At 41.7% G+C, this 21,720-nt stretch overlaps 1 protein-coding gene across 1 annotated transcript; it reads right to left on the bottom strand.

Annotated features, from left to right (window-relative positions):
* Positions 1–10,334: 10,334 nt before the first annotated feature.
* Positions 10,335–11,424, bottom strand: LOC109883280 (uncharacterized). The gene is made up of 2 exons (XM_074933810.1): positions 11,180–11,424; positions 10,335–11,038 (listed from the first exon to the last, which is right to left on the bottom strand). The coding sequence occupies exons 1-2, from the start codon at positions 11,247–11,249 to the stop codon at positions 10,920–10,922; spliced, it is 189 nt and encodes a 62-aa protein (XP_074789911.1). The 5' UTR covers positions 11,250–11,424; the 3' UTR covers positions 10,335–10,919.
* Positions 11,425–21,720: the final 10,296 nt, after the last annotated feature.

The following is a 21,720-nucleotide window of genomic DNA, read 5'->3' as shown; positions in this document are numbered from 1 at the left end:
ACGGACTGTATTTTAGTGGAGAGTACGGACTGTATTTTAGTGGAGAGTACGGACTGTATTTTAGTGGAGAGTACGGACTGTATTTTAGTGGAGAGTACGGACTGTATTTTAGTGGAGAGTGGGAAATGTGTTTGAAACGGGAATGAAGCTAAAAATAAAAAAAAGATATTCTTAGAAAAAAAACATATCAACAGAACGAAAGAAGTATGTTATATTCAACGTCGTCAGATTTGTTTTTTATTTCCGTCTACTTGAGTTTTTACAAGTACAGATAACATATACTAATATTATATACTACCGAATAAACTAACAATGACTCAAGACATGGAATAACCCGAAGGGTGTTGAGAAGTCAGCAGATAACTTCCTTGGCCATTCTGAGCAACAAATAGTCTTAAAATGGAGGCATGCTGGATATGACATCACTGGGGTTTCTTTAGAAGGAAGATTCTCTTTCTCTTTGGTTGTGTTGTAACTGTTCACGTCAACAGACTGCTAAACCAACACCAAAACGTCTAATGATAAGGATGCTAAGGTAATTAGGTACTAACTACTGCATTACACTGATGTGTAATGTTCGAAAGTCAAGTACCATGATCAGTGGAGGAGAATACACACACACACACACACACACACACAGACACACACACACACACACACACACACACAGACACACACACACACACACACGCACAGACACACACACACACACACACACACAGACACACACACACACAGACACACAGACACACACAAACACACAGACACACACACACACACACACACACACACACACACACACACACAATGTAAAGTAGATAACTGTGCCTGATTCTGCTTTATTGATCTATGGGTCTTCATTGAAAACCCATGTCATGACCATGTGAATTTATCTCATGAATTAGTCTGTAAAGGTCATAGACACACTGGTTGAATCAACATTGTTTTCACGTTGAACCAACGTGGAATAGAGGTTGAATTGAAGTCTGTGCCCGACGGGAGGTCTATGATTTGCATGACACAGACGTAGCCTACGGCTTGACGTTTTTGCTACAACACCACCAGTGTGACAGAGACAATAAGGCTGCTGGTTTTTGTATTACAAAGTGACATCATGGAAAAGGTTCAGCATCTACTTCCTTGTTTTGGGGACAGCGTCACATGTGTAAACGTGTAGCCACTACTATTCTGCTAGCAGCACAAAGGATGACATCATTTTCGTATGGTAATGAGGAATCCTTCAGAATAAAAACCTGCGTTTCAAAACATTGCCATGTGGATAATTCCACTCAAAAGATTTTAATCAATGTCCATTTATATTGTGCTTATAAGCAAATGCAAGAAGACAGTTATGGAAAACAATTACAAATATGCTATCGAAAAATACAATGTTCAGATTGGTATGTTTACAACATTGAGCGGTAGAGAAACAAATATGATATAAATGTCGATGTAAAGTGGGGTTGGGATTACAAAGCAGGGTCTGTAGAATCTATCTACATGGTGTTATTTACATGGAGGACTGAGGTCTAAATACCCAGCATGCCTTTCTACTCAACCCAATGCAATACACTGTAGGCCAGGAATGGGCAACTCCAGTCCTCAGAGGCCGGAATGATGTCACTCTTTTCCCCCAAACACAGCTGATTAAACTAACTGCTTTCTATTCCGAAGATCATGATTAGTTGACTATTGGAGTCAGGTGTATTAGCTGGTGCTGGGGAGGGGGAGGGGGGGGTGAGTTGATCATCTCTGCTGGGGCAGGGGGGGATGAGTTGATAATCTCTGCTGGTGCTGGGGGGGGATGAGTTGATCATCTCTGCTGGGGCAGGGGGGATAAGTTGATCATCTCTGCTGGGGCAGGGGGGATAAGTTGATCATCTCTGCTGGGGCAGGGGGGATAAGTTGATCATCTCTGCTTGGGCAGGGGGGATGAGTTGATCATCTCTGCTGGGGCAGGGGGGATGAGTTGATCATCTATGCTGGGGCAGGGGGGGATGAGTTGATCATCTCTGCTGGTGCTGGGGGGGATGAGTTGCTCCTCCATGCTGGTGCTGGGGGGGATGAGTTGATCATCTCTGCTGGGGCTGCGGGGGATGAGTTGATCATCTCTGCTGGTGCTGGGGGGGATGAGTTGATCATCTCTGCTGGGGCTGTGGGGGATGAGTTGATCATCTCTGCTGGTGCTGGGGGGGATGAGTTGATCATCTCTGCTGGGGCTGCGGGGGATGAGTTGATCATCTCTGCTGGTGCTGGGGGGGATGAGTTGATCATCTCTGCTGGTGCTGGGGGGGATGAGTTGCTCCTCCCTGCTGGGGCTGGGGGGGTGAGTTGATCATCTCTGCTGGGACTGGGGGGGATGAGTTGATCATCTCTGCTGGGACTGGGGGGATGAGTTGATCATCTCTGCTGGGACTGGGGGGGATGAGTTGATCATCTCTGCTGGGACTGGGGGGATGAGTTGATCATCTCTGCTGGGACTGGGGGGGATGAGTTGATCATCTCTGCTGTGACTGGGGGGGGTGAGTTGATCATCTCTGCTGTAGGCCTATAAATGACATATTGACCTATAATGAAATAACTATTCTATATAAGGTGTTATTTCATGGAGGACTGAGGTCTAAATACCCAGCAACACCAGGAGGGGATTAAGAAATCATAGGCCACGAGGTAGTGGTTGAGAAAAAGAAACATATTGGTTCAACAGTTTAGACTTCCCTTTTCAGCGGTAGGCATTTGCTTTCCAAACTGTACGTTTGTCCCACGACAGCTGCAACCAACCACAAAATATCATAGAAATATAATCAATAGATGGAAGTTCTCATTCAAGTCAGGACCCATTTGTAACGCTTGTCTGTGGAGGAATAGGAGAGATCGGACCAAAGCACAGCGTGGTTCTTGTTCATGTTATTTATAAAGAAATTGAACACTGAACAAAAACATCAAAGTGACCGAACGAAACCGAAACAGTTCTGTCTGGTGCAGAATACAAACACGCAACAGAAAATAATCACCCACAACTCAAAAGTGAAACCAGACTACCTAAGTATGGTTCTCAATCAGGGACAACGAATGACAGCTGCCTCTGATTGAGAACCATACCAGGCCAAACACAGAAAAAAGAACATAGACTGCCCATCCCAACTCACGCCCTGACCATACTAAAACAACCATAGACTGCCCATCCCAACTCACGCCCTGACCATACTAAAACAACCATAGACTGCCCATCCCAACTCACGCCCTGACCATACTAAAACAACAGACAACCCACCCCAACTCACGCCCTGACCATACTAAAACAACCATAGACTGCCCATCCCAACTCACGCCCTGACCATACTAAAACAACAGACAACCCACCCCAACTCACGCCCTGACCATACTAAAACAACCATAGACTGCCCATCCCAACTCACGCCCTGACCATACTAAAACAACCATAGACTGCCCATCCCAACTCACGCCCTGACCATACTAAAACAACCATAGACTGCCCATCCCAACTCACGCCCTGACCATACTAAAACAACAGACAACCCACCCCAACTCACGCCCTGACCATACTAAAACAAACATAGACTGCCCATCCCAACTCACGCCCTGACCATACTAAAACAACAGACAACCCACCCAACTCACACCCTGACCATACTAAAACAACAGACAACCCACCCCAACTCACGCCCTGACCATACTAAAACAACCATAGACTGCCCATCCCAACTCACGCCCTGACCATACTAAAACAACCATAGACTGCCCATCCCAACTCACGCCCTGACCATACTAAAACAACAGACAACCCACCCCAACTCACGCCCTGACCATACTAAAACAACAGACAACCCACCCCAACTCACGCCCTGACCATACTAAAACAACCATAGACTGCCCATCCCAACTCACGCCCTGACCATACTAAAACAAACATAGACTGCCCATCCCAACTCAGGCCCTGACCATACTAAAACAACCATAGACTGCCCATCCCAACTCAGGCCCTGACCATACTAAAACAACCATAGACTGCCCATCCCAACTCAGGCCCTGACCATACTAAAACAACCATAGACTGCCCATCCCAACTCAGGCCCTGACCATACTAAAACAACCATAGACTGCCCACCCCAACTCACACCCTGACCATACTAAAACAACCATAGACTGCCCATCCCAACTCACGCCCTGACCATACTAAAACAACCATAGACTGCCCACCCCAACTCACACCCTGACCATACTAAAACAACCATAGACTGCCCACCCCAACTCAGGCCCTGACCATACTAAAACAACCATAGACTGCCCACCCCAACTCACACCCTGACCATACTAAAACAACCATAGACTGCCCATCCCAACTCACGCCCTGACCATACTAAAACAACCATAGACTGCCCATCCCAACTCACGCCCTGACCATACTAAAACAACCATAGACTGCCCATCCCAACTCACGCTCTGACCATACTAAAACAACCATAGACTGCCCACCCCAACTCACGCCCTGACCATACTAAAACAACCATAGACTGCCCATCCCAACTCACGCCCTGACCATACTAAAACAACCATAGACTGCCCATCCCAACTCACGCCCTGACCATACTAAAACAAAGACAAAACAAAGGAACTAAGGTCAGAACGTGACACCATTGCCAGTGTATCCATGAGTTTAACAGTGAAATTGCCAGGGCTAGTTCCATAACCCTTCTATGGATTATATGTCTATAGCCACAACAAGCTGTGTTTTTGATACGCATGCTGCCCAAACGGCTACTGACATAACCCCTCCCACTAGACTACTGACATAACGCCTCCCATTAGACTACTGAGATAACCCCTCACACTAGACTACTGACATAACCCCTCCCACTAGACAACTGTCATAACCACTCCCACTAGACTACTGACATAACCCCTCCCACTAGACTACTGTTATAACCCCTCCCACTAGACTACTGATATAACCCCTCCCACCAGACTACTGACATATCCTGAAAATAGTATCTTCTGATCACAATTATTATGTCTCATATTTTAATGAAACTGTAACGGTCTGAGTGTAGTGGGTGAGGAGTCAGGAGCAGGAAGCAGAGAGTTCAGGGGAGTGATATTTTAATGCACAGAGAAACGGCAAACATAAGCCAACCCTCACGAAAACACGTACTGAACAAACAAATGCCCCAAACAGGGGGACTTAACCTGTCCAGGAAAAACCCACAAAATGGGAAAACACAAAACCCATAGACGTGCACACAAGTACACCAAACAGACGGTCACAATAATTAATCCCGCGCAAGGAACCATGCGGGCCGGCTGACTAATAAAGCCTTACTACTAACTACCCAACTCAAAACAGGTGCACACAATAAACACATAAGGAGGGGGAGGAAATAATCAGTGGCAGCTAGTAGGCCGCCGACGACGACCGCCGAGCGCCACCCGAACGGGAAGGGGAGTGTCCTTCGGTCGGAGTCGTGACAGAAACTAAATCTATTAGCTTCCAAAATGTATGTATATCTGTCGGATAACACATTCTGATTGAATGGCTTGTTTGGCACTTTGTAAAAACCGAGAGTGAATGTTGGAAAAAGATCTTGGTTATTTTCTAAACATAGCAATGTGAATGCAAAGTGGACTCGGTCCACAAAATAGGTGAAGTGAACTGGAAAAAGAGTTGAGTACTCATTGAAAGACAGTGTGAGTACACTCAGAGTTCACCTCAGAGTTCACATGAAAGAGGACTGAGATTGGTTCTTTTCAAGAAGACTATATGTGAAAACACCCTTACTAAACAAGCGTCATTCATATTTACAATTCCCGTATTCAAACAGATTACTTATTTACCTAGCTCTTATCAATAGCTCTTATCAAGGTGTAAATTACAGTGCATGGAAAAATGGTAGACACTTTTTCCACTTGGAACCAGTAGGTTCACTCAACCTTATTCATGGTTTCCTTGTCTGTAAAGGTGGTGGAATTAAATTAAATTAAGATAAAGTCGGAATATGGTATATCTGTAGACACACACCCAACCACACCTTAATGTATTCGATCTCCACACAGTACGAATAGCGGGTAAATTGCACTTTATTCTCATACTTAAAATCCTTAATATGATTCTATTGATGTACCCGTCTGTCAATCTAAGTAACATAAAACATAATCCCCGTCTAAGGTAGAGATGGTTGTGTCTCAATGCACAGCATCCGCCTATGTTGGCCTTCTGCATCTGCGGTGGAAGGTGGCCGAGCTACAGCGGTATTTGTCAGACCATGAGAGTGCCCATCTGCGGTGGAAGGTGGCCGAGCTACAGCGGTATTTGTCAGACCATGAGAGACCCCATCTGCGGTGGAAGGTGGCCGAGCTACAGCGGTATTTGTCAGACCATGAGAGATCCCATCTGCGGTGGAAGGTGGCCGAGCTACAGCGGTATTTGTCAGACCATGAGAGACTCCATCTGCGGTGGAATGTGGCCGAGCTACAGTGGTTTTTGTTTGTCAGACCAGGAGAGATCCCGAAAATCGGTCTTATTACCAAAAAAACTGTCTGTAGCACCCGAACGGTTTGGCCTACAAAAACAAACATGACTTCTCTATTGGAAAGATAAGACTCTCGCGAACACGATGGTGTTCTCTGTTTTGCATCAAGTGACACGGGACTCGTGTAAAGGTAACCAACCCATACAAACGAATGGCATTATGAGGGGGTAGTTTTGTGCCAACAAAAATAAGTGGTTAAATATATGTCCGAAAATATTTCTCACAGATATAGGACAGACACATCAAAACCTTTTTCCTTCAGATTTATTTGTGGATTGTCATTTTAGCCATTTATAAACGTGTTAGTCAATGTGTTGCTAAAAACATTTTGAGAAGTTGAACATTATACACATTATTTTAACTGCAATGATGAAAAAATATGAAATTGCATAAAATAAAGATATAAAGGAATTGATATGTTGTTGTTGAATAGCTTCTGATAATAGTGATGAACAAAAAGCAAGAACCTTTGCTAAAAATGCAGGTTTGTCTTCTGTTTGTACATTTTCTTTTCATTTGGTTATGATATTACAGCTGATATAATCATACACATATTTTACCTTCGCTATCGGAACCCTATTCCTTATATGATGCACTACGTTTTACCAGAGCCCCATTTGAAACACACTATAGTGCATCATAAAAGAGCCCCATTTGAAACAGGATCCATTTTTCCTTTTAGATCATAATGAATAAGATGATATGGACAGGGAGGACCTGATCCTAGATCATAATGAATATGACTATATGGACGGGGAGGACCTGATCCTAGATCATAATGAATAAGATGATATGGACAGGGGGAGGACCTGATCCTAGATCATAATGAATAAGATGATATGGACAGGGAGGACCTGATCCTAGATCATAATGACTATGACTATATGGACAGGGAGGACCTGATCCTAGATCATAATGAATAAGATGATATGGACAGGGGGAGGACCTGATCCTAGATCATAATGACTATGACTATATGGACAGGGAGGACCTGATCCTAGATCATAATGAATAAGATGATATGGACAGGGGGAGGGCCAGATCCTAGATCTGCACTCACTACTCTGAGATGATTTATGAGTATGGGTCTAGAGCTGGCTGGCTGAATCACATCCTGGATCAAAAATCCTGGATCAATAATTAATAGATCCTGGATCAATAGATCCTGGATCAATAATCAATAGATCCTGGATCAATAGATCCTGGATCAATAATCAATAGATCCTGGATCAATAATCAATAGATCCTGGATCAATAGATCCTGGATCAATAATCAATAGATCCTGGATCAATAATCAATAGATCCTGGATCAATAGATCCTGGATGTGGTATTTCTGTTAAAAAATAAATTGTACTTGGAATATTGTAACAAATCTGAATAAATGATGTTTACATTTTCAGTGTCATTAAAGTATGTTCAATTGTCTTTTTTAACTGTACACTGTCTGGAGGTATGGGTACAATCAGGGGGTCAGGGGGTCAAGATCTTACAGATCTGGGTCAAATTTATTTTCTTGAAATCCCCTTTTCTAAGCTCACTTTATTTTCCTAGTGTTAGATTTGAAAACATCGATGACATGGAAGAGTTGTCTGGAGTAAACAAATACAGTATTTGAGTTGCTTTTAAACTTCATGTCAGGTTTCCAAAGGTCATATAGATTGTAAACAAACTATTTTCAGACATAGGAGTTAATAAATAACCGCATCATCAGGTCACATGGGTAATACTGTTGCTGAATGGTCCCCTGCCAGTCAGTTTATGACATGGGTTTACTCACTACAGTTGACAGTTGGGAGTTGAGGACAATTTTGCTTCCTATTCCAAACCAAAGTCCTCTAACCTAAACAGAAGTGTAAGTTCCTCAGATGAGGAAGGGGAGGACCATCCTCCACAGTTAATTTCATAAAAATCACGTCGCCAAATAACTGATTAAAACACACTATTTTGCAATGAAGGTCTACAGTAGTCTCAAGAACACTCTGTAGGGTGGCACCATAGGATAACTAACTTCGTCCTCCTCTGGGTACATTGACTTCAATACAAAACCTAGGAGGACCATGGTTCTCACCCCCTTCCATAGACTTACACAGTAATTACGACAACTTCCGAAGGACTTCCTCCAGCCTATCAGAGCTCTTGCAGCATGAACTGACATGTTGTCCACCCAATCAAAGGATCAGATAATTAATATAGTACTGAAAGCATAAGCTACAGCTAGACAGCATTGCAGTGCGTAAACTGTGGTGAGTAGTTGACTCAAAGAGAAAGACAACAGTTGAACAAATTAATGTCTTTCAAAATGTAGGAGAAGCAAGAGAAAGAGTGGCAGTTTCACTTTCAGTTTCACTTACTTAGCTAGCCAATGCAGCTAGCTAGTTTAGCCTACTGAAACTAGCTGGCTATAACAGAGGGATGCTATGTTAGCTAGCTGGTTATAACAGAGGGATGCTATGTTAGCTAGCTGATTATAATAGAGGGATGCTATGTTAGCTAGATGGCTATAACAGAGGGATGCTGTTAGCTAGATGGCTATAACAGAGGGATGCTATGTTAGCTAGATGGCTATAACAGAGGGATGCTATGTTAGCTAAATGGCTATAACAGAGGGATGCTATGTTAGCTAGATGGCTATAACAGAGGGATGCTATGTTAGCTAGATGGCTATAACAGAGGGATGCTATGTTAGCTAGATGGCTATAACAGAGGGATGCTATGTTAGCTAGATGGCTATAACAGAGGGATGCTATGTTAGCTAGCTGATTATAATAGAGGGATGCTATGTTAGCTAGATGGCTATAACAGAGGGATGCTATGTTAGCTAGATGGCTATAACAGAGGGATGCTATGTTAGCTAGATGGCTATAACAGAGGGATGCTATGTTAGCTAGATGGCTATGACAGAGGGATGCTATGTTAGCTAGATGGCAATAACAGAGGGATGCTATGTTAGCTAGATGGCTATAACAGAGGGATGCTATGTTAGCTAGATGGCTATAACAGAGGGATGCTATGTTAGCTAGATGGCTATAACAGAGGGATGCTATGTTAGCTAGATGGCTATAACAGAGGGATGCTATGTTAGCTAGCTGATTATAATAGAGGGATGCTATGTTAGCTAGATGGCTATAACAGAGGGATGCTATGTTAGCTAGATGGCTATAACAGAGGGATGCTATGTTAGCTAGATGGCTATAACAGAGGGATGCTATGTTAGCTAGATGGCTATGACAGAGGGATGCTATGTTAGCTAGATGGCAATAACAGAGGGATGCTATGTTAGCTAGATGGCTATAACAGAGGGATGCTATGTTAGCTAGATGGCTATCACAGAGGGATGCTATGTTAGCTAGATGGCTATAACAGAGGGATGCTATGTTAGCTAGATGGCTATGACTTTCCAACACAACACTGGAACTCTTTCAAGTCAAGGTAAGCTTTTTGTATTTACGTTACTGCATGATTGTAGCAAGTTTACTAACGTGTTAGTTATATTAGCTATGCTGACTAGGACGTTTATTTTTAGCTAATATGGTGACAACGATGTAGGCTGTGTGTAACGGTTTGGCTTGGAAAGGCAAACAGAACAAAACAGGGATAACCGTACTTTAATTTGTCCAATAGAAACTCTGGTTTGCAACTGTTGGACTAATGATTACACCCTATATCAGCTAGATGCAGGCAAGAGTGTGCAAGGAGGTATTGAATGTCACTGTCAGTCAACAGAAGTACCCAGGTATTTTATGATATAGAGGCCTACTATGGAAAGAAGAACAACATCCGTTGATGACAATAGAAGAAATCAAAACATTTATTGACATTATATTCAAACAAATAAGTACATTTTAAATCACCAAACAAACTTAAAACAGACAGCATAAAATTATTTTCAAACAGATAAGCATAACTCAATCACCAAACAAATTTAAAACAGACAGCATAAAATACCCTGACGATTAGAATCAAACGTTTGATAACAAATATATACTATTTTAGTCTCTATTTTAGTCTACATGTTGGTTTGCTATCCTGTCTTCTCTTTACTCCAAATGTTCTGTTTCGGCTTCCCGGCCCGTTTTCATTTTCCCGGCCTAAATAATCCAATAGGGCGGTGGTATATATCTCTTAGACTATGAACAAATACCCACCAGCGTCCCGGGACGTAGAAGGCAGTCTCTGTTGAAGGAGCGTCCAGAAAGATACTCCGGTCCGAGAGTAGCCTAGCTCCGGGCATGGGCGTGTGAGGTCCATATTGGCTTTGCGTTATTGTAACAAACTTTTCACATTGCAACGACCGCAACACATTTCCCGTTAAGGCATAATGATCCAATTTCGATCCACTTTACTATCAAAGTCAGCTACTGTATCCATTTCACTTGATTTTCGGATCCGTTGAGATTTTAGCTCGCATATCCGCCAGGATGTATTTCAGGTTGAACAGGTCTCCGATTTTACGCAGATGTTGCGCACATTCCATGATGGCTTTCTGATCTGAAAACCCAGGAAATAAAAGTATTTTTAGCTACATAGCCTACGAAAGATACAGGTGGACAGAGGAAGGCGACATTTGACTTGGGAAAATTAGTTCATATGGAGTATAATTAAGAGATAAATCAGTCAAATGTTGCTTACCTTTGTTTGGTACGGTCTCTTTCTGGCTCTCAGTTCTTTTCAGTGACGATTTTCTTGATTCGAGCTTCATGGCTGCGTTTCTCGGCTTGCTTCTATTATAGCTGTATAGTTGTTCGTATAGCTGTGAGTATGCTATAGCTCAGTGTGACTCCTAGACAGCAGTAAGCTAAATCAGAAGTGAGTACAGTATATCTTGTTGTTGATAGAGATAATAATAGTAAGGAGCCGATCTCTGCCTTTATAGAATGTGGGCGGTCCGGGACACGTTACGGCGGGGATTTCTTCAACGTCACGGCTCTAAATAGCACTTCCCTGTTTCTACAGCCGTGTGTGTGTGTGTGTGTGTGTGTGTGTGTGTGTGTGTAGGCTACACGATTACCGTTCTCCTAGCAGCAGGATATTATGCTGGCAGTACGAGCGCAGCAAACACGTTCTAAACTTGTAGTACAGCTGTTTTTCACAGCATTCAACCACTTTAAAAAAAAAAATATTTATTGATAATTTAGACATTTTATTTTTTAATCTTGTATTATTTATAACAGCGTTTCTTTAGAAAGTGTACACGTTGAAAACTATTTAATTTGGATCTATTTAAAATACACTTTTTAAAATCAAATACAAATATATATAATTAGGTTTACTCCATAGAGTCTGCGAAATGTAAATTGGTCTCGTGCTGCCCACCCCGTTGAATACAGAGTACTGATGAGTCCTTACTCCACCCATTCTATTCACTGTAAATACACTGTATGGGAATTACAGCCCAATAAAGATCATCAAGGACAACAACCACCCGAGCCACTGCCTGTTCACCCCGCTAACATCCAGAAGGCGAGGTCAGAAACAGGTGCATCAAAGCTGGGAGAGAGAGACTGAAAAATAGCTTCTATCTCAAGGCCATCAGACTGTTAAACAGCCACCACTAACATTGAGTGGCTGCTGCCAACATACTGACTCAACTCCAGCCACTTTAATACATTTTTTATTTATTGATTTTTTTTACCTTTATTTAACTAGGCAAGTCAGTTAAGAACAAATTCTTATTTTCAATGACGGCCTAGGAACAGTGGGTTAACTGCCTGTTCAGGGGCAGAACTACAGATTTTGTACCTTGTCAGCTCAGGAATTTGAACTTGCAACCTTTCGATTACTAGTCCAATGCTCTAACCACTAGGCTACCCTATGTAATACATGTATCACTAGCCACTTTAAACAATGCCACTTCTTATAATGTTTACATACCCTACGTTACTCATCTCATATGTATATACTGTACTCGATACCATCTACTGTATCTTGCCTATGCCGTACCATCACTAATTCATATATCTTTATGTACATATTCTTTATCCCTTTACACTTGTGTGTATAAGGTAGTTGTTGTGAAATTGTTAGGTTAGATTACTCGTTGGTTAATACTGCATTGTCGGAACTAGAAGCACAAGCATTTCGCTACACTCGCATTAACATCTGCTAATCATGTGTATCTGACAAATAAGATTTGATTTGATATATTGGTTTATATTCTACATGCCGATGTAAAGGTGGGGTTGGGATTACTCAGCAGGGTCTGTAGAATCTATCTATGGTGTTATTTCATGGAGGATTTTCATGGAGGACTGGAGGACTGGAGGTGCGACAACAACGGGGGTATGGCAACGCGAGACTAGTCCCAATGCAATAGGCATATAAATGACATATTGGCTTATGGAAAAAATACTATTATTCTATGTTCAAATATAAAAGTGGGGTTGGGAATGCTCAGTAGAGTCTGTAGAATCTATATATGGTGTTATTTCATGGAGTACTGAGGTCTAAATTCCCAGCATGCCTTTCTACTCGACCCACGCCATTGGAACCCAACGCAATAAACTGTATTTGAAACACCAAAGACATTTTTGGGGGCTGTAGATAAAAGAGATGTAAATATGACTAAAGATAGGGTCTATCAACAACACTCAGGTTAAACTAATTTCATTCTCTATTTAACAGTATAACCTAGACCGTCCCCTCGCGCATACCTGGGCTCCTCTGCACACATCAACAACTGACACCCACGAAGCATCGTTACCCATCGCTCCACAAAAGCCACGGCCCTTGCAGAGCAAGGGGAACTACTACTTCAAGGTCTCAGAGCAAGTGAAGTCACCGATTGAAACGCTATTTAGCGTGCACCACCGTTAACTAGCTATGCGTTTCACATCCGTTACATCTACAGTCACCAATAACAAGGTTGCAGTTTAATTCATGGTCTAACAAACTATGATAAATTCATTCATTCAATCAAATTAACCCATTAGTGATGGGCACCATTATGGAAAATCTATATATCAATATGTTGCATTTTTCGATTCGATATTTTGAAATCAAAATCAGTTAATAGAAAATATATTGCGGCTGTGTTGAATGTTCACAGACAACATGCTTGCGGATTGCACATTGGGCCAAGTGTCTTCTGGTAGTACAAACCTACCTAACCAGATAGAATACAATGGAAAGCCCACCCACAGTTGATGGCCCATCAGCAGGCAATAAGTATGCTAATTTCGTTTTAATGTTCGTTTTCGTTAAAGTATGCTGATCACCCTGTGAATGAAAGTGCTGATCAGGGCGGGATTAATGCAGGTGCTTAGCCGTGGGGGGCCCAAGAGGAGGCAAAAACAATTACAATGACACATACAACACATTTATAATATTACAATGTAGGAAACAGTTTTTTAAAATTTATGTTTAGCAAATGTCTACCAATTCAAACGGCAGCTGCAGCGTAGCCTAGTGGTTAGAGGGTTGGACCAGTAACCGAAAGATCGAATCCCCTGAGCTGACAAGGTAAAAATCTGTTGTTCTGCCCCTGAACAAGGCAGTTAACCCACTGTTCCAAGGCCGTAAGAATTTGTTCTTAACTGACTTGCCTAGTTAAGAAAGGTAAAATAAATAAATAAAACAACTGAAATATCACATTTACATAAGTATTCAGGCCCTTTACTCAGTACTTTGTTGAAGCACCTTTGGCAGCGATTACAGCCTCGAGTCTTCTTGGGTATGACGCTACAAGCTTGGAACACCTGTATTTGGGGAGTTTCTCCCATTCTTCTCTGCAGATCCTCTCAAGATTTCTCAGGTTGGATGGGAGTCACATGGAAGCAAACTGAAACATATCAACATATCAACTTTCCCACAGTAAAGTTTATGAAATGCTGTGCCGTTATGCTTTAATTTAAATGTTATAGGCCTTTTAACTTGCAGGGATGAGCACTCTGTAATGTTTTATAGGCTAACCCTGACTTTCTCAGTCTTCTATTTCTGTCATATTAGCCGCTATTAGTATGGACAGTCAATAGGCCTAATAACAACACATATTAAACGGTCAAATGTACTGTTAGTTCCCTTTAGTTAGCCTACATTATCATTCCATATAATTACATTGTTTCATTTACCTTCATTTGCTTCCTTTGTAAACGTCATCACGGTTATGTGGTTGTTGCTGAGGATCATTAATCACAGTTGACAGGCTAATTAAATCGTTACGGAGCGGAGCGCAGACAAAGCCGTAAAGAGTTTGAACCCGACGTATGCCGCAATACTTGTCTGTGTCATCACACAGTTCCATGGTTAGGGCAGGCAATAGACGAGGGTATAGCCTGCTATTGTACATTATTCTACCTTTTATAATTATATAAACACTAAACATTACCATTGGTTTATAAGAACTGAAGATGACAATTATCAGAATGAATTTAAAAAACGTTAGAGCGTAAAGGCTCTCATAACCTGTTTTTTAAATGATTCATACTTCCCTAAACCTAAATAATCCACAAGATCAGAATATTTGTTAAATCTACCAGTTGGTGCTGAAACTGGGGGCAACTCAATATTTGGAAGGTTTTTCCTAATGTTTTGTACACTCCGTGTATTTATTCGGCTTTCTTTCATTGATCCCTAATACCCTGAACCAGTTCTCTACATGTATTCTAGTCTTTCGACGAATATCTTATTAAAGGTATACCATTTTTAAAGGGATAGTTTAAGATAAATGTGCTGAAAACGCTATTGAATGAAAACTCCATGCAAAAAATCTGTTGGCCAGCAAGTGGGAGGGTTTTTAGCAGTTGATTTGAATGTATTGAGCACGCCCAAGGGAACCACGCATGCAAAGCCTGTTAAGCACCTCCATAAATTGCGTCGGAATACCAACTACTGAGGAAATTACGCACTTCTATGTTGGGAATCGGGCCAGAAGAGCGTTTCGAAACAGAGATGTGCTTCAGAAGAATGCTGTGGGTATTTTAATAAGCTGTTGGAACCGTGTAACTTCTTTAAACGCAGGACATGTCACGTGAATGGCGTGACATCAGGTTCCGTGGTATTTCAGAGGCGAAACTAAACGGAAACCACCTGTGGCTATAATGTATCTTCTAATACCTTTAACTGTAAGACACTTTTCGTTAATGGTGTGCTTTGGTATTTCAGAGGAAAAACAAAACTGATGATATCCTTAAAATAAATATGGATAAAGTTTAAACTTCCAAAGCACTCCATACTTTATCATTAAAATGAATTATTTATAAACATTTCTGCTCATCTAAAATGTTTTCTTTTTTAAAATACTGAACAAAAATATAAAATGCAACAATTTCAAAGATTTTACTGAGTTACAGTTCATATAAGGAAATCAGTCAATTGAAATAAATTCATTAGGACCTAATCTATGGATTTCACATGATTGGGCAGGGGCACAGCCATGGGTGGGCCTGGGAGGCCATAGGCCCACCCACTGTAGAGCCATAGGCCCACCCACTGTAGAGCCATAGGCCCACCCACTGTAGAGCCATAGGCCCACCCACTGTAGAGCCATAGGCCCACCCACTGTAGGCCATAGGCCCACCCACTGTAGAGCCATAGGCCCACCCACTGTAGGCCATAGGCCCACCCACTGTAGAGCCATGCCCAGCCAATCAGAATGATTTTTTCCCACAAAAGGGCTTTTTTACAGACAGAAATACTCCTCCCTCCCTCCCCCGGCTGACAATCCCTCAGGTGAAGAAGCCGTATGTGGAGGTCCTGTGGTTGTCTGCGGTTTTCAGTTGGACGTACTGCCAAATTCTCTAAAATGACATTGGAGGCAGCTTATGGTAGAGAAATTAACATTAAAGTATCTGGAAACAGCTGTGATGGACATTCCTGCAGTCAGCATGCCAGTTACACACTGGCATTGTGTTGTGTGACAAAACTGCACATTTTAGTGGCCTTTTTTTGTCTCCAGCACAAGGTGCACCTATGTAATGATCATGCTGTTTAATCATCTTCTTGATATGCCACACCTGTCAGGTGGATAGATTATCTTGACAAAACATAAAATGCTTACTAACAAGGATGTAAACAAATTTGTGCACAAAATTTGAGAGAAATAAATAAGCTTTTTGTGCGTATGGAACATTTCTGGGATGAAACATGTTTATAATTTGGTTCAGTGTAAAATAGCAGGTTTAGAGCAGTGAACTGGACAGCAATATTTAGGCTATGCATATGCACATTTCATGTACAGTACAATGCAACTACATGTAGACTAATACCATAGAACTAATCCAACTCAGCTTTCAAATACAGTTTTCTTCCAAGGACTCTATGACATGAGTCTCTATGACATGAGTCTCTATGACATGAGTCTCTATGACATGTGTCTCTATGACATGAGTCTCTATGACATTAGTCTTTATGACATGAGTCTCTATGACATGAGTCTCTTTGACATGAGTCTCTATGACATGAGTCTCTATGACATGAGTCTCTATGACATGAGTCTCTATGACATGAGTCTCTATGACATGAGTCTCTATGACATGAGTCTCTATGACATGAGTCTCTATGACATGAGTCTCTTTGACATGAGTCTCTTTGACATGAGTCTCTATGACATGAGTCTCTATGACATGAGTCTCTTTGACATGAGTCTCTATGACATGAGTCTCTATGACATGAGTCTCTTTGACATGAGTCTCTTTGACATGAGTCTCTTTGACATGAGTCTCTTTGACATGAGTCTCTATGACATGAGTCTCTTTGACATGAGTCTATGACATGAGTCTCTATGACATGAGTCTCTTTGACATGAGTCTATGACATGAGTCTCTATGACATGAGTCTCTTTGACATGAGTCTCTATGACATGAGTCTCTATGACATGAGTCTCTTTGACATGAGTCTCTTTGACATGAGTCTCTTTGACATGAGTCTCTATGACATGAGTCTCTTTGACATGAGTCTCTTTGACATGAGTCTCTTTGACATGAGTCTCTATGACATGAGTCTCTATGACATGAGTCTCTATGACATGAGTCTCTATGACATGAGTCTTTGACATGAGTCTCTATGACATGAGTCTCTATGACATGAGTCTCTATGATATGAGTCTCTTTGACATGAGTCTTTGACATGAGTCTCTATGACATGAGTCTCTATGACATGAGTCTCTTTGACATGAGTCTCTTTGACATGAGTCTCTATGACATGAGTCTCTATGACATGAGTCTCTATGACATGAGTCTCTTTGATATGAGTCTCTTTGACATGAGTCTCTTTGACATGAGTCTCTATGACATGAGTCTCTTTGACATGAGTCTCTTTGACATAAGTCTCTATGACATGAGTCTCTATGACATGAGTCTCTATGACATGAGTCTCTTTGACATGAGTCTCTTTGACATGAGTCTCTTTGACATGAGTCTTTATGACATGAGTAATTTTGACATGAGTCTCTATGACATGAGTCTCTATGACATGAGTCTCTTTGACATTAGTCTTTTTGACACAGGTAGGTATCACATTTGGTCAGATACAGGGTGACGGATACAGGGTGACAGATACAGGGTGACAGATACAGGATGACAGATACAGGGTGACAGATACAGGATGACAGATACAGGATGACAGATACAGGGTGACGGATACAGGGTGACGGATACAGGGTGACGGATACAGGGTGACGGATACAGGGTGACAGATACAGGGTGACAGATACAGGGTGACGGATACAGGGTGACAGATAAAGGGTGACAGATACAGGGTGACGGATAATAGGGTGACAGATACAGGGTGACAGATACAGGGTGACAGATACAGGGTGACAGATACAGGGTGACGGATACAGGGTGACGGATACAGGGTGACGGATACAGGGTGACAGATACAGGGTGACAGATACAGGGTGACGGATACAGGGTGACAGATAAAGGGTGACAGATACAGGGTGACGGATAATAGGGTGACAGATACAGGGTGACGGATACAGGGTGACAGATAAAGGGTGACAGATACAGGGTGACAGATACAGGGTGACGGATAAAGGGTGACAGATACAGGGTGACGGATACAGGGTGACGGATACAGGGTGACGGATACAGGGTGACAGATACAGGGTGACGGATACAGGGTGACGGATAAAGGGTGACAGATACAGGGTGACAGATACAGGGTGACAGATACAGGGTGACGGATACAGGGTGACAGATACAGGGTGACAGATACAGGGTGACAGATACAGGGTGACGGATAATAGGGTGACAGATACAGGGTGACGGATAATAGGGTGACAGATACAGGGTGACGGATACAGGGTGACAGATAATAGGGTGACAGATACAGGGTGACGGATAATAGGGTGACAGATACAGGGTGACAGATAAAGGGTGACGGATATTAGGGTGACAGATAAAGGGTGACAGATACAGGGTGACAGATAATAGGGTGACAGATACAGGGTGACAGATAATAGGGTGACAGATACAGGGTGACAGATAATAGGGTTGGTTCAAATAAGGAGTAAAAGCTTGAAAGGCAAAGCAACGATTTTATAATATTCCTAAAATAAAAAATCACATTTCCAGTGGAAAATAAAACCTGTTTACTGTAGTCTGCCGGACAAAGGCTCTGTTGTAATGGTCAGTTATATTATCTGAATAATGTTGTATGTCGTTCTCCTGACACAAGAACAAGACAGAATATATCATGGTGTGTCAGAAATGGCTGTCTAGACTGGCTGTCTAGACAGAAAAAGAACTGAAGCCAGATTTCGCAGTAAGAAAATAAATGTAGTTAGTGCGTTTTGCCTTTGGAGGGCAGTATTAAAAGTCTTATTGTACAACAGTGACAGTTGATTAGCAGTACCTTGCCAGTTAGCATTGATGCTAACAGCAAAACGAAATAACATTCCTTTGATTATTGTTATTATTTGCATGTTTGATATGATTCTATATGAACAAGAGGTGTAAAACTGCATGTTTGTCCTCTTCTAAAATCTAGAGTAAAACTATGAACAGTAGTTATACTAAACTATACAATATACTATACAACCTCTATACTATACAATACTAAACTATACTATTTACTGTATATTGATAACGGATGTACAGTGCCTTCATAAAGTATTCAGACCCCTTGACTTTTTCCACATTTTGTTAGGTTACAACCTTATTCTAAAATTGATCAAAATCGTTTTTTCCCCTCATCAATCTACACACAATACCCATGAAGACAAAGCAAAAACAGTTTTTTTAGAAATTTTAGCACATTTTTAAAATAAAAAAATATATAACATTTACATAAATATTCAGACTCTTTACTCAGGACTTTGTTGAAGCACCTTTGGCACCGATTACAACCTTGGGTCTTCTTGGGTATGATGCTACAAGCTTGGAACACCTATATTTGGGGAATTTCTCCCATTCTTCTCTGCAGATCCTCTCAAGCTCTGTCAGGTTGGATGGGGAGTGTTGCTGAACAGCTATTTTCAGGTCTCTCCAGAGATTTCCGATTGGTTTCAAGTCCGGGCTCTGGCTGGGCCACTCGAGGACATTTAGAGACGTGTCCCGAAGCCACTCCTGCGTTGTCTTGGCTGTGTGCTTAGGCTCGTTGTCCTGTTGGAAGGTGAACCTTCACCCCAGTCTGAGATCCTGAGTGCTCTGGAGCAGGTTTTCATCAAGGGTTTCTCTGTACATTGCTCTGTTCATCTTTCCTTTGATCCTGACTAGTCTCCCAGTCCCTGCCGCTGAAAAACATCCCCACAGCATGATGCTGCCACCACCATGCTTCACCGTAGAGATGGTGACAGGTTTCCTCCAGACGTAACGCTTGGAATTCAGGCCAAAGAGTTCAAACTTGGTTTCACGAGAACAGAGAATCTGGTTTCTCATGGTCTAAGAGTCTTTAGGTGCCATTTGGCAAACTCCAAGCGGGCTGTCATGTGCCTTTTACTGAGGAGTGGCTTCCGCCTGGCCACTCTACCATAAAGGCCTGATTGATGGAGTGCTGCAGAGATGGTTGTCCTTCTGGAAGGTTCTCTCATCTCCACAGAGGAACTCTGGAGCTCTGTCAGAGTGACCATCGGGTTCTTGGTCACCTCCCTGAACAAGACCCTTCTCCCCTATCGCTCAGTTTGGCCAGGTGGCCATTTCTAGGAAGAGTCTTGGTGGTTCCAAACTTCTTCCATTTCAGAATGATGGAGGCCACTGTGTTCTTGGGGACCTTCAAGGCTGCAGACATTTTTTGGTACCCTCCCCCAGATCTGTGCCTTGACACAATCCTGTCTCCTGGCTTGGTTTTTGCTCTGACATGCACTGTCAACTGTGGGACCTTATATAGACAGGTGTGTGCCTTTTCCAAATCATGTCCAAGTAATAGAATTTACCACAGGTGGACTCTAAGTTGTAGAAACATCTCAAGGATGATCAATGGAAACAGGATGCACCTGACCTCAATTTCGTGTCTCATAGCAAAGAGTCTGATGTCTGACTTATGGAAATAAGGTATTTAAAAGTCTGATGTCTGACTTATGGAAATAAGGTATTTAAGAGTCTGATGTCTGACTTATGTAAATAAGGTTTTAAGAGTCTGATGTCTGACTTATGGAAATAAGGTTTTAAGAGTCTGATGTCTGACTTATGGAAATAAGGTATTTAAAAGTCTGATGTCTGACTTATGGAAATAAGGTATATATAAATATATATATATATATATAAATGTATATATAAATAAGGTATTAAAAAAATATTTTTCTTCCTGAAATCACAAAAAAATCTAAAAACCTGTTTTCACTTTGTTATTATGGGATATTGTGTGTAGATGGGTAGAGAAAAACATGTTTTCACTTTGTCATTATGGGGTATTGTGTGTAGATGGGTAGAGAAAAACATGTTTTCACTTTGTCATTATGAGGTATTGTGTGTAGATGGGTAGAGAAAAACATGTTTTCACTTTGTCATTATGGGATATTGTGTGTGGATGGGTAGAGAAAAACATGTTTTCACTTTGTCATTATGAGGTATTGTGTGTAGATGGGTAGAGAAAAACATGTTTTCACTTTGTCATTATGGGGTATTGTGTGTAGATGGGTAGAGAAAAACATGTTTTCACTTTGTCATTATGGGGTATTGTGTGTAGATGGGTAGAGAAAAACATGTTTTCACTTTGTCATTATGGGGTATTGTGTGTAGATGGGTAGAGAAAAACATGTTTTCACTTTGTCATTATGGGGTATTGTGTGTAGA

Source organism: Oncorhynchus kisutch, linkage group LG3, assembly GCF_002021735.2.
Source record: "Oncorhynchus kisutch isolate 150728-3 linkage group LG3, Okis_V2, whole genome shotgun sequence".
Taxonomy (NCBI): domain Eukaryota; kingdom Metazoa; phylum Chordata; class Actinopteri; order Salmoniformes; family Salmonidae; genus Oncorhynchus; species Oncorhynchus kisutch.
The sequence above is the reverse complement of the archived record's forward strand: the minus strand, read 5'-3'. Positions and strand labels throughout refer to the sequence as shown.